General features: G+C 39.5%; 1 protein-coding gene across 4 annotated transcripts in view; it reads left to right on the top strand.

Annotated features, from left to right (window-relative positions):
- MTMR1 (myotubularin related protein 1) overlaps positions 1-13,386 on the top strand; it is a 39,967-nt gene that overhangs the window by 23,988 nt on the left and 2,593 nt on the right. For all 4 annotated transcript variants that reach the window (XM_030449369.1, XM_030449368.1, XM_030449371.1 and 1 more), the window contains one exon: positions 1,053-1,229. In XM_030449369.1, coding sequence (XP_030305229.1) covers positions 1,053-1,229 — 177 coding nt within the window. The remainder of the gene's footprint in view (positions 1-1,052; positions 1,230-13,386) is intronic.

Below are 13,386 nucleotides of genomic sequence, written 5' to 3'. Positions count from 1 at the left end.
TTCCTGTGGATGACTTTGCAGGTCATTTTAGGACACAATTACATGGAATTTGTGGCTGAAGACTGGAATTTTAAAATACCTAAATGGATGAGGTTAGGACTCAATGAAATAGTTTGAATTTGGGGAAAAAAAACAAAAACAAAAAGTTTGTTAATATTCCAAGCAGACTTTTGCTTACTTTTGGCTTTGATTTTAATACTTCATGTTTTTAAGGCCAGGAACAATTCCTTACATTATTTGGCTTTGGTGTTTTTTTGGTTTGTCTCTGCTGCCTCTGTAGAGATAAAGTTGCATGTAAATACCACAAGATGGAGCTGAATAACACGTTCTCAGCAAAAGGCAAGGTTTCCAGGCAGCTTCCTTTCCTAAGTGAGTAGTCAGATGCAATTCTCAATAAAGAAATGCAATTTCAGACCCAGCAGTAGCAGAAACACATGCTTGACAGCACTGAAGGAGTGTAAAATTGCAAGATGAACCTGATGTAAGCTCACATTTCCAGTCTGTGATCTAACCACGATCCTGCTGATTACATTGGGTATAATACAACTTTTAGAAGTGCAAATAAAAATAAAACAGACATTTTAAAGCTTAATATCAGTTGATAGGAGCAAACAGTGTAAGTGGGAAAACTGAATAGTCATTTTTCACAGATGCTGCTTTGGATCTTCCAAACCTCAGATCTCTTCACTTGTTTTCTTGTCAAAACTAATACAATTTTTATCTTTCTTTTTTATTTAGTGATCAGTATGTAACCAGATATTTAAGGAGCTGTAAACATTGCTGTAAATTACAGCACTACAGCTTTGGTTGGCTCAACTAGACCTGAGAGTCTCTGAAAATAATATGCCTGGATCTCCTTTCTCTTAGACCATAAGTATCCCAAAGTTTTAAGGCTGTTTATTGATTAACTACTGCAAGTGTTCTCAGAGTGCTTGCAGTTTCCTAGTAGGTGAATGTCTCAGGTGCAATTCCTGTTATGTAGATATTAAGCTCATATTTTAAGGTTTTCCACGTAATTTCTGCTTAATTTTTATTTTTTTTTTCCCAACCAGGAGATAAGCACAAAGACTGTCTCTCTCTGGTCCTATATAAACAGTCAGTTGGATGAATTCACAAATCCTTTCTATGTAAACTATGAAAACCATGTCCTGTATCCTGTAGCCAGTCTGAACCATTTGGAGCTGTGGGTGAATTACTACGTCAGGTGGAACCCAAGGATGAGGCCACAGGTATGAGCTTTCACATCACTTCTGTGTTTTAGTGGAGAGGGATGGGAAAAAACAGCATTTTTCAGAGTGTGGAATGCAGAATTAAATTTGGAAAGTGCTCATCTGTTGCTTGTATTTCAGTTGATAGGGAAAAAACGATTTTCTTGGAGATGTGGGGTGTGTTCCAACTTGGTAAAACAACATTTTTATTAAAGTCAACAAAGGAGTAGGGAGTTACAGTATCACTTTATTTATCACTTTATTTTATCACTTTATGGAAGGTAACAGATAAACAGTCTTTGTTGTGTGAAGATTACTTTTATAACACTTCTATAATACTTTGTAACACTTTTAAATAGTTTTTCCTGCCTTAACCTTCTTGGAGATTTCAGTGTACCTTTGTTTTTAATCATATTTTGCCCTTTACCAACAATGATATTTATAAAACATAGCAGCAGTTTCTGCAAGAATTGGACTACCTACTGACTCATTTTGCAGACTCTTGAAACTCAGTATCACACAGATGCTTCTTATCAGTTGACCTTTACATTTTCAAGCTGGCATGCTGAAGATTAAACTCTCATCCAGTACTTGTTCTTACAAGTAATGTCTGCTATTCAGATAAATCTCTGAATCTCATCAGACAAATAGCTTATGTGCCCTCATCATTAGAAGTCTGAAGAAAGAATATTCATTTTGTGTCACCACCAGAACATATCTGAGGGTCCTGCACCATCTTTTTATTCAGGTAACTTGCCAAGGTACCCACAAGCATATAATGATAAATTACCTGTATTAAGGGACTGCTCAAAAGCTGTTTTCATCTTTCAGAGTTAGAATGAGAAGTGAGTTTCAAATTGATTAGACACCTCCAACCCAGAGGCTGTTGTAAAAGAGAGTGTGCCAAGTTAAGTGCCAAGGACAGTACAGAGAAGTCCAGGCAGCTGAAAAATACCTTTTCAGGCCTGGGAAAGTCTGGATTGCTTGCTTTCTCACTGAGATGTTTCCTCTGGGTTGCTTTGTTTCCCTTATTCTGTTCTCATTGATGTAGTTCTGTGACTGTTAGGTACCTGCTGGTGTTCTCACATGTGAAAACTTGAAAGGAGGTGGATTTGAACTGTTATGGTTTTAAAGTAAAATATTCAAAAGTAAAAATATTCAAAAAAGTAAAAATACTCCAAACATCATCTTCCCCTTACCCTACATGCTGAAAAACATTTGCCAGTATGCACATTTGAGTATAATTGACCTGCAGCAGTGTCAGTTTATTACTTGTGTTTAATTACTTGAGATCTCTGGGCCCTGGGAGCAAGCAGGCTTTGTAAACACAGATGGAAGCCAGTCCAGGTCCAAAAGAGATGAGTGTGGGGAAGAGACAACATAATAAGGAAATGTCAGAAGTGTCATGGCAAGCTCTGCTCACTGCCTCTCAGGCAGAGGTGAATCATTGATCCTCTCTGCTCTTTGAGAACAAGTCCCCCAAACCAGCAGGTTGGAAGTACCAAAATTCCATCATCCTGATAACTGCCTTAACTTCACTGCCACCTTTTCTTGAAGAAGGAATACAACTGCTTCAGCATTTTACATCTACCACTTTGGCTTGGCCTTGTGAAGACACACCATGCCTTTCCTCTTGGCCTCAATTGATGTGCTATTTGGGACAAATCTCCAAAAGTGGTTCACACTTACTAGGACAAATTTGCTGCAAATTGCAGGGTTTTGTTGTGAAATTGTGTTCTCCAGTCTAATTATGGAAGCACAAAGTCATGCAAACAAGTAAATAACAGTCTTTGTAATCACAATATCCTGTTGTTTCCTTTTGTATTTGCATATTCCAGTTTCACACCCTGTTACCCAATTCGGTAACATTTAGACCCATTTAGTAACAGCAAAAAAAGCAGTCAGTATTGCCATGCCCAGCAGCTCTTCAGTGAAAAGATTTCTTTAATAGTCAGTGGATTTTTTAAAAGAATGAGCACCTCTGCCTACTTAGAAAAGGTGTTTTTATTAAATAACTTTTCACATGGTTCTTTTTGAACTGCAAAGTTAAATACTTAACATTAATGAAGAGCTCTCCTGTAAACAGCAGTTCAAGGCAACCTCACCTGCTGTTTTATCAGCTGCCAAAACTTCTTCAGGAAACTGGAAAATATTTATTGTTTTCTTGGAGCTCACCAGAAAGTAGAAATGCCTTAATAAATAAGTCTTAGGGATGAAGAGCAGTTTTTTTTACTATAATCTGAATGGATGTTTGATACCCATTATCAACCAGCTCTATATTGTGAGGCAGGAATTTTTTTATGGATAATTATGGATATTTTATTTCTTAGGGGAGGGAGAGATGTTGACAGTGAGACGTGGTGATCTTAGAGGTCTTTTACAACCATGACAGTTCTGTGGTTCTGTGAAACTCACAAGAGACAAAGGGGGAGTTTGTGGCTTGAGGGAGTATTTTGGGTTTTTTCTCTCAGCTTTATTAGTGAGCAAAGCTTGAATTTTTAAATGGACTGAGAGAAGTTAATCATTGCACTTCAGGGACATTGGAAATGAGCGTGCATCACCTTTAGTTTTTCTAATTCCAAAATTACTGGATACTAACTGTATGAAAGCATTAATCTTTCTGTTGTTGTATTCTGTTATCAAATACTTGTCTTGTCAGACACAGTAAGGTCTAGTCATGTTTGTAATTGTATGAGGGATGCAGAGTTCAGAGTTATTCTTATGTGCTGTAAAGAAAAGGTTGCTGCTGCTGATACATCATCAGTTCTAAGATCTGTGGAAGAGATGGTTGTGATGGTGTTTCTTTGCATCAACAATCTCATTTTTGGATTATAGCTGTTATGCAAACAGATGGCACAGAGTTTCCTCCCCAGGGTTCAAAGTTTATGTATCTGGGGAGTGAGCAATATGGAGAATTCTAGGTGAAATGTGGACATCTCTTATAGATCCCCTTTTTGCTAAACTGTGCTTCAGCAAGGTCATTCTAATTCTTAAATGAAATAAAATGTTCCTTGCTTTCAGTCTGGAGGTTTTACATCATTATTGACTTCTTGTCCCAAGAAAATGAGATAGATTTTAGTCCTATCTTATTTGAGTTCAATGACTGAGAAGAGGGTTTTCTTTTTTTTTCATCTTTGACCTTTCTTGAATTGGAGAAATGTGAATTTGTATGTGAGATGTGGAAGATGGGTTCATTCATTCTGTCACACAGAGGTCTGTGCTCTGTGGGTACCTGCTGCTGGACTCCCAGATGACTTTGCTGATCTGGAGCAGATGAGATTTGATGCTTATTTATTTTTTTTTTCAATTAATTCTGTATATTTCTTTTCCCTTTCCTATGCAGTCATTCAGGCCTCTTTACACTAGTTTGAGTAGTTCTGGCTGCCAGATGTTGGTTATCTGCTTGGGCACCTCTGGGAAGTGGGGAGGACACAACAAATTATTTTCCTGAATATGTATTTTTTGAATAATCTACTCTTTTCACTCATATATACAGAGCATGAGTAAAAGTTCTGGTCCTGCCAACTCAAGCTGTGCCTTCCTGTGTGATAAGTAAGGAAAAGAATCTATTTTAATAACAAAATCTACGTAGCCCATTAAAATACATTGAGCTGGGTTTTATACCTTCTGGGAAATGACATTTTAACCCTTGGAGCTTTGCCTTGTTTTGGCTTCATTGGGTTTTTAAAGTTTTTTCTATACCTGCTGATTTTTCCTAACGCTCTATTCTGGAAATATGACCACTGTGGTAAAGAATATCCTAGGAATCCCTGGAAGTTTTTCAGATTAATGCTTTTCTTTGTGTGTGTGGCCTTTCATCCAGTGCTGACTCCACCTGTAACCCAGAAATTAAATTCAGCTTCTGGAATGGGATCATCTGCTACAGGCAGACTTCAGAGCTTCCATGAAAAAAGAGGGCAGGACTCTTCATAGGTTAGCTGGCTTTCAAAAAAGGACACTAAAAGGTAACAGGAAGATAACTGTTCAGAGTAGAAAGAAATAATCTGAAAATACAAAAATAGGTTACAACGGTTTCTGCTTTTTTTAATGCTGTGTGTAGAATTTTTAGAAGGATTTGATGTGTTGAACTGCTGAGTGATTAGAACTCAGCTGGACTTCAGTAAACATAAAATATTGCCTGTTTAAAAGAACAAAAAAGATGCTAAGAGCCACTGGAAAAATTGTTGAGAAGAAATTGGGAAAAATAATTACTGAAGTGGATTATCCTGACCCTGACAGGATAGGATTGTTACATGGGGTGTTGATATTCTGTGTGCCTGCCTTCAGTCAGGCTGCCCAGCATCCCCTCTCTAAGCATGTTGACACTGGTTGTAACATTTTCAAAGTTCATACATCTGATTTAATGCCATTTTGCAGCAGCACAAAGCCATCATATGGCTCTGGAAGTGCTTGGCTTCACAGGTTCCCCATCCATGGTCTTGAGTCTGTCTTTTTCCATTGAAGAATGAGGAAAGGGGTGTCAGAAGGAATTGCCCTGTGGGTCAGATAGCTGAGTGTTGCCCTAGCTAAGGAGATTTATTCCCTGCATTTACTACTCAGTTTCTTCTGAGACAAGGAAAATTTCTGGAAGTACCTTATAGATTCTCTCTCTCTGGGTGTTGAAGTCAAGATTTCCAGTCTGGTTTGCTGCAAGTGTGGAATAAAGTCTCACTGCTTATCCTGTGTGCTGAAGGAACCTGTAGCTATTTAAGAAAAAAAAAGATAAAATTGCCAGCCTAGAGTGAGCTCAGCATCAGAACATGCAGAACAGGGAGAGACTGGTACTGCACAAGTGCTCTTCATTTTGGGGAGTTTCTGATGTATTTTGAAGAGCAAGGACTCAAAGCATAGCTCTGTTGTGTCAGATTCTTGAATGTAAATGAGCTGTAGGTTTTAACAAGCAAAGGCATTGTAGCAAGTGCAGTTTTCTGAGTCTGGAAATCTATGGAGTTGTTTGCAGAAATCTCTGCTGCAGTTCCCACGTGGTTGGGTTCATCATCTCTGTTTGCTTGTCATTGCTTTTCCAAAAGGCCAGGGGGTTTTGCTTGGTTTCCCAGGAGCATCTCTCCAAGAAGTGTGGAGGTATTGATTATTATTGAAAACTGCTGTTTTCATCGTTTGAGATGGCCTTTTTCTATGAGTGTACAGTTAACTAGGTTTTAAAAGCCAGTGTGTCAGAGTTCCAGCTCTTCATGAAGAGGAACAAAAAGCTCAAGTGAAAAGATATTGTTGTCTTCCCAATGCACAGAGTAGGTTTCTGAAAAACTGACAGCCTTAAATCAAGCAGTGAATTTAAAATAACCATTTTCCTCTGCAACCTTTCTTCTCTGTTGCTAAAATAGATAAAGTATACTCACTGAACAAGACAGAATGCATTCACTGTTGAACAATTTTCATGTGAATGACTGTCCTTGAGCTAGTCTAGTAATACACTGTAGATATCCATCCAATTAAGACTTGGCAGTACTGTAAGTGAGTAGCTATTATAATTTCTTTTATACCTATCCTTGTGTTGACAAATTTTGCTATCCAAAAGCACTCCAGAATCCTGAAGGATTACTTGCCAATGAAAACCTGAAAATGAATACTGAGAGTGAACTGTAGTAATTCTGCAAAGAGGGAGGTTTGATTATTGTTTTTTTAGCAAATTAAGCTGACTTATGTCTAGATATTATTTTGGTGGTATTGGAGATCTGAAATGAAAAAGGAAGAGAAGGGAAGGGAAGGGAAGGGAAGGGAAGGGAAGGGAAGGGAAGGGAAGGGAAGGGAAGGGAAGGGAAGGGAAGGGAAGGGAAGGGAAGGGAAGGGAAGGGAAGGGAAGGGAAGGGAAGGGAAGGAAGGGAAGGGAAGGGAAGGGAAGGGAAGGGAAGGGAAGGGAAGGGAAGGGAAGGGAAGGGAAGGGAAGGGAAGAAAGAAGGGAGGAAGGAAGGGAGGAAGGGAGGGAGGAAGGAAGGAAGGAAGGAAGGAAGGAAGGAAGGAAGGAAGGAAGGGTTACTTTTTACATGTTACAGTATGTATACTGTATGGCATAATTGTAGTGTCTGTGTTGGCATAATTTTTTTTTCAATAACCTATCTTTGTCCTCACCCAGCAGGAAAAACTGATTGTAACTAAGAAGTGTTTTTTTTCCTCTACACCAGGTTCTGCTTCCCATGCACACAGATAATTCAGTTCAAAAAAGGGTTTCATATAAATGGTATTTTAAGCAAGAAAGAGTGGTTCTTTAGCAGTGTTCTCAGTACTTCTTAGTTCATTGTGGGCTGTAATACTTTGTCTTTAAAGTGTGGGAAAAGTAGCTGCTTTTAAACTAACCAGGCAGCAAAGCCTGGAAAAAAGAACACCAACCATTTGAACTGGCTAATATTGTAATAGTTGCAGGAATCTACAATTAATTCTTTCTGAGTAAAAAATATTATTGGCTCATTCCATTTTGTTGTTGGCTGGGGGCAGGGTGTCAAATACTGCAAGTATCAGTAGGAAAATCATCTCAAGCCTTACAGGGGAGAGAGAATGCTGATACCAAAGAGAAGAAAGTCCCTGGAGAGCCTGAGCAAGTGAGCAGGATCATGGATTAAGTAGAAGAGAGAAGTAGCAGGGAAGAAGTGCAAGAGTAGAAGGAAGATACAGGTGAATAAGTTGTGTGAGGAAAGGGATCAGGGTCTAAGTTTTGGCTTAATCACAACTTGATGAAGAAAAATTGGACTGGAAATGTAAAAGAATGTTGAAATAGGCAAAAATGTCAGTTGTTAAAAAGCTAGAGAAACCTAAAACTTTGCCAAATAAAATCTTCCTGGTGAGTTAAAAAATCAGTGCCTTAAGATGACACAGTGAGAGAGGGAGTGAAAATAGGGATCTGAATGAGAAAGTACTACAAAACCTGGTGAGAGCCTAAAACCAACCTAAAAGATGCTAGAATCATGGACAGCTGGGATAGCTGTAAAGCTTTTATGTAATGCTAAGGGTATCCCTTAGGATGGGTAAAAGAATTAGGGACACAGTGGCTGGGAGAAGTTGGGTATGAATTAGGGAAGGTGAGAACAAAGCAATATTGTTGTATTGCATGTCAGATTCTTCTTAATTCCTGAGTCAGCATTGCAGTAACAATTGTAAAAGAATCCAAACAAACAAACAAGCAAACCAAAGAGTGCCCAGCCCTTAAAAAGTCTTCCTGAAGTGCTGAAGGGAGGGAGATTCTTCTCCAGCTTTTACAGTGCCATCCTTCTGGTTAACTCCTGGAGCAGGGTCAGGCTTCCCAATGTCCCCACTACATTGTGGAGCTGACAAGTTCCTTACCCCTTTCCCTGCTTGGCTTGCATCATTAGCTATATTAGAAGTAAATGCCAATATTTTTTTTTTAGGTTGATCATCTTCTAATCTGTTTTTAGTAAGTTTTCTGTGATAAGAGAAATCTAATATTATTTCTTACAAATAGTCAAATGACATAATCTTTTGATTAGGTAACCCCCCAAAAAACTGTTAAAATGTGGTACACTCACCTTCAGTTTCTACATTCTTTATTACTGAAATACTTTTTTTTAAAAAAATAATAGAAATGAAATTTACTGGCTTTCAGCACATTCAGGCAATAGTTTAAATAATGTGGAAAAACATCCTGAAGATCTAGTGATGCACATTGATGTGAACCAATAAAATTCCAAAACCAGATTTCACACACTAAACTTCTGATACATACTGTCATTTTACAGAACATGTCAAATTCAGCCTAGCCAATTTTCCAGCCCAACAAAACCACAGATGCTTTGCCAGGTAAAGTTTCATCTGCAGAGGCTCCTCTTGTGTAGCCCAAGTGGCTCTTTGCCTCCTTTCCCCTGGAGTGTGGGCAGAGCTGGTGGGGAGGGGGCTGCCTGGCTGGGTGTTGCTTAGCAGCAGGGCAAGCTGGGGGGTCAGAGGAGGGGTTGAGCATTCTTGTGAAAATCTGGGATCAATACAGTGGAGCAGAGCCCTGAAAAATAACTTGAGTGCAAGTGGGTGGTGGTTCTAGAGTCATCTTTGGAGCTTTCACTCCTGGCTTGAGAGGCAGGATGGAAGAGGAGAAAACAAAGCAATGGGCTGTCAGGCTCCCAGCAAATCCATTCTCCCAGTCAAATTCAATTATATGATTTCTCAGCTGTGATAAAAGCTTGCAATGGAGACACTGCTTGTTCTGTGCAAGTATATACTTCTAGGTTAAGGTGGTAGCAAGCCTTTGAATAAATGATCTTCTCCACATTTCTTGTTCCTTACACAATCTGCCACTCCTCCACTTCCCTTTATTCTTGGCATTGGCAAAGTTAAGGAGAGCCTCACTCACATCAAGTTATTAGAGGCTTTATTCTGCAGGTTGTTGGACCTTCTGAAGAAGGCTTTAAGAGAGGAATGTCACACTGAAAATATCATGGTGTTCAGTGACAAATATGGGGATAGTTATCTGTAAGAATTTATATGGGGTTTATGTTTCCTCCCTTCTTCCAAGATGGAAGGAGGCTTCCAGAAAGCTGCACAATTCCAGTTCTATGTGGTTCTTTTCACAGTTGCATTAAAAAACAAAAAAAAAGAAAAAGAAAAAAAGAAAATGAAAGCAAAAAAAAGGACTGAGGCTTTGTTTTAGGCATTTTCCTGCTTTCCCCCCCTCTGGCACAATTGTCTGGCTTTTCATTCTTTCACATTTGAATTTTCTGTTTTTTTTCAAGAAGGGGAAGTTGCTGTAGCAGAACTGAAGATTGGGGGAAAACACAGCTCCTCATGTCCTCATGCCAGGCTGCTTTTCAGTTCCTTTTGCAAGAACTGTAATATCTTTTGATACCTTGCATCTGCCTTTACCACCACGGACCTTTATCACCAATATACCAGTTATTGTCAGCTGCTTGAAAATACTCTGAAAGTGCTAAAGATCTCTCTAGGCTGAATTTGACATGTTCTGTAAAATGACAGTGTGTATCAGAAGTTTAGTGTGTGAAATCTGTTTTTGGAATTTTACTGGTTCACATCAATGTGCATCTACATGATGCTGAGTGAAATGAAAAGCAGCAAGAATCTTCCTGGGAAAACCTTGACATCAGAAAACCATTTGCATTCACATTACCATATGAAGTGGCACGATGATATTTATGTAGAACTGTCTTGCAGCTTTTATGTCTAACATGCACTTGGTGGCCAACATTTGAAAGGTGACCCTTTTTTAATTTCCATTATGAGACCCTGCTCTGCCTTGCTTACAGCTTTTCCAGGCTTTAGTGGTTTGTTCTGAGTCACCAAGTTATGTGTGTCTGACCAAATTGTTTTGTAAAACTTCATCCAAGAAGACTCAGTTGCTTATGACCAAGAAAAATGTTTTCCCAAATGAGAATATTGGTGTTGTAGACTTCTGTTGTTGGGGTGAGGGGTATTTTTCTGTAAATATTCCACCTCTAGGGTAAACATGAGGTTTTAGTAAGAGAGATTGTGTTTAAGAAATGTGCCTGGTCTTATCCAGGAAGAAATTCATCCAATTTTGAGGTCTCAGGCTGGAACAGTCTCAGTGAATGCTCAAGGACTGAGAATAAATGACAATAGAAGGGCTGAGAGATGGATTAGCTGCAGAGTCTGGGAGAGAGATGTGACATATTGGGGATGGGAGCTAGGAGTGAGTAACACTTCCAGTGTTTGCTTTCTGTTCAACCCATGGAATACAGTCCAGGAGAGCAGGTGAAGAAAAAATTGTCTGGAGCGTGAGGGAACAGGATGCTGCTCTGGAGAAAGCTTCTCCCTGCCTTTGCCACAGGATTGCTCTGCTGTAAGGTATGGATCACCATGTGGGGTCCTTATTTACTGGGTGTCCTGCTTGATCCTCATTACTCTGAACTGCAGAATTCCTAAATTCTCTGTTTGACCAATCTGAGATCAAGCCATCCAAAACTAGGAGGTGCTTCCTCCAGACCCTTGTGTGTCAAAGTGCAGTTGCTAGTTCCATACCTCATCAGAGTGCTGCAGAAATAAATTTTTCTTGACATAAGATGAAAGTACAGACAAGGAAACAAGCATTTTGAATTTGTAATAAATAAAGGTGGTCAGACACTGCAAATAACACTAAATACTGAGTAACTGCTCACTAATAGAGTAGCATCAAACTGTGCACTGAATAAATGAGATTTACAGAGGGGAAACTAGTATTTAACCAGTTGTTTTATACAGATGTACAGGATAGGTGAATTGAGTTTGGGGAAGTGATCTTCATACTGACACCTGCTAATTTATTGACAGCATAGTTTTGCAACCTTAATGCATGAATTTCTAAAATGTTGTTATTATTATTTAGCTAATTTACTTAAAGGCAGTCATGCTCCTTGAGCTGGGCAGAACAACACTTGTGTCAAGGTTTGGGGATGTGTCACGTTGAATTAGGTTTTAAGGAATGCAGAAGGATTGAGATGTGCAGCCACTCTCTTTCTGCTTGAAGCACTTGACCCAGTGTGCCAGGTTCTGCAGCAGCTTTTGTGTAACATATCCTACAAGGATTTGTAGTGGGTTCCCCAAAAGCCAGTTCGTTGGAACTGCTTTTTATCAGTGTTTTGATCCATGAGCAGAGGAACACACACACCAGCTAATGCCCATGTGAAGGTGTGTTAGAGAAATTGGCCTCTTGTGCTGAATCATGATTAAGCTGGGCAGAAATCAGGTGTACAAATCTCCCATGACCCAGGGCTTGCATGATTAATTATACCTATGGTAAATCACTTTGTTACAGACCTAAATGTTTCAGGAAAATGTCTTCATAAAGAAGAAATTCAAAGTGGGAGTGTGGGAGGAAGGGAAGTTTTACTGCAGGAAAAAAAAAAATCCAAGGAATGCTAATTCCAGAAATCTTGATCTTCACTGAAATTTGAGTTTTTCATGGTGTGTATTACAGCATCTTGGAGGAACTTCCTCACCCTGCTCCATTTTTAGGTATATCCATTTTCTGTAGATTGCCTCAGAAAAACCAGTTTGGCTGCAGGGGGTGCTTTGTGTTTGGTCAGAGAAGGTTTCTGTTGGCTGTGGAGTTGGGGTCTCGCTGGCTGCAGGGTTTGTGTGGTGGAAGCAGGAGAGGATGGCAAGGTGACATGGACTCCAGGGTCATGGGAGCTTGGTGGTGTGCAGTGATCTCTGTGCTGGCAGGCTGAAAAATTACACTTTTCAAACTGCTGTAGATGAGGTGCTGGGTGAGTTAATGACTGGCAGGGTGCTGGCAACAGCACTTTGTGAATACTCTGAAGTTTCTCTTAGTGAGCTAAAAGTATATGGCCCAAAAAAGTTGACCTAAACCAGACTGTTTCATACAGTCTTTTAAATTAGGATGAAAGTTAGAAATGGAAGTGTATTTTCCTGTTTCAGAAACAGATTTTTTAAATGTCAAAAACAAATGTGTGGATTTTTTTTAATGTACTTTCCTTAAAAAGCCAGAATTCACAAAAAACTAAATTGTGGCTTGGTTTTGTGTTGATGGCAAGAAGAAAAACCCTTTCTGGTTGAAAATGTCATGCTCAGGTGTGCATCCCAGCCCTGGCTACTTTTCAGCAGTAGGAAGTGAGTGCAGTTCCCTGGAACCTGGCATTCCAGAACTCCATAGTGTAAATTCCTTACAACATCCATAGGTTCCTTACCAATCCATAGCTTTCCCATTGCTGCATTTCTCCATGATTGTCTCGCTGTCCCAGTTAAATTATTTTCCCATCTTGCTCTTTCCAAGAGCTATAAACAATTAAGAGTTTACATGGGATAAAATAAATTGAAAGCAATTTACAGTGAAACTTCTTTGGCATTTCTGTGGCTTTTGGAAGGAGGGGAGGTCTCTGCATGTCTGAGATAACCAATCCAGCTGCAAGAACCAGCGTGGCTTGCATCTTCCTTTGGCTATAATGTAGTTGAATGTTCCAGATAAGTGTGAAAAATCCTTGATGTCAAGTGGTGCATCCCTGGTATTTTTGGGTCCTGTCAGCAGCAGAAACCTGTATGAGTCACATCTGTGAAAGGCTTACTGGTGTGACTCTGGGAGCTCCACGTTTTGCTTGGCTGCAGCACTTTTCTCACTGACAAGCTGGAAAGGGTCAGATTCTTGGAAAGATGCCTGGTTAGAAGAGTAACAAGATGCTCTGTATGGAGCCAGCTTTGTGAACTCTCTCTGTACATAATAAGTTCTGTCCCAGCAGGCAGAAGAAGTAGT

Source organism: Calypte anna, chromosome 4 (genome assembly GCF_003957555.1).
Source record: "Calypte anna isolate BGI_N300 chromosome 4, bCalAnn1_v1.p, whole genome shotgun sequence".
NCBI lineage: Eukaryota > Metazoa > Chordata > Aves > Apodiformes > Trochilidae > Calypte > Calypte anna.
This window is presented reverse-complemented; position numbering and strand designations above follow the sequence as displayed.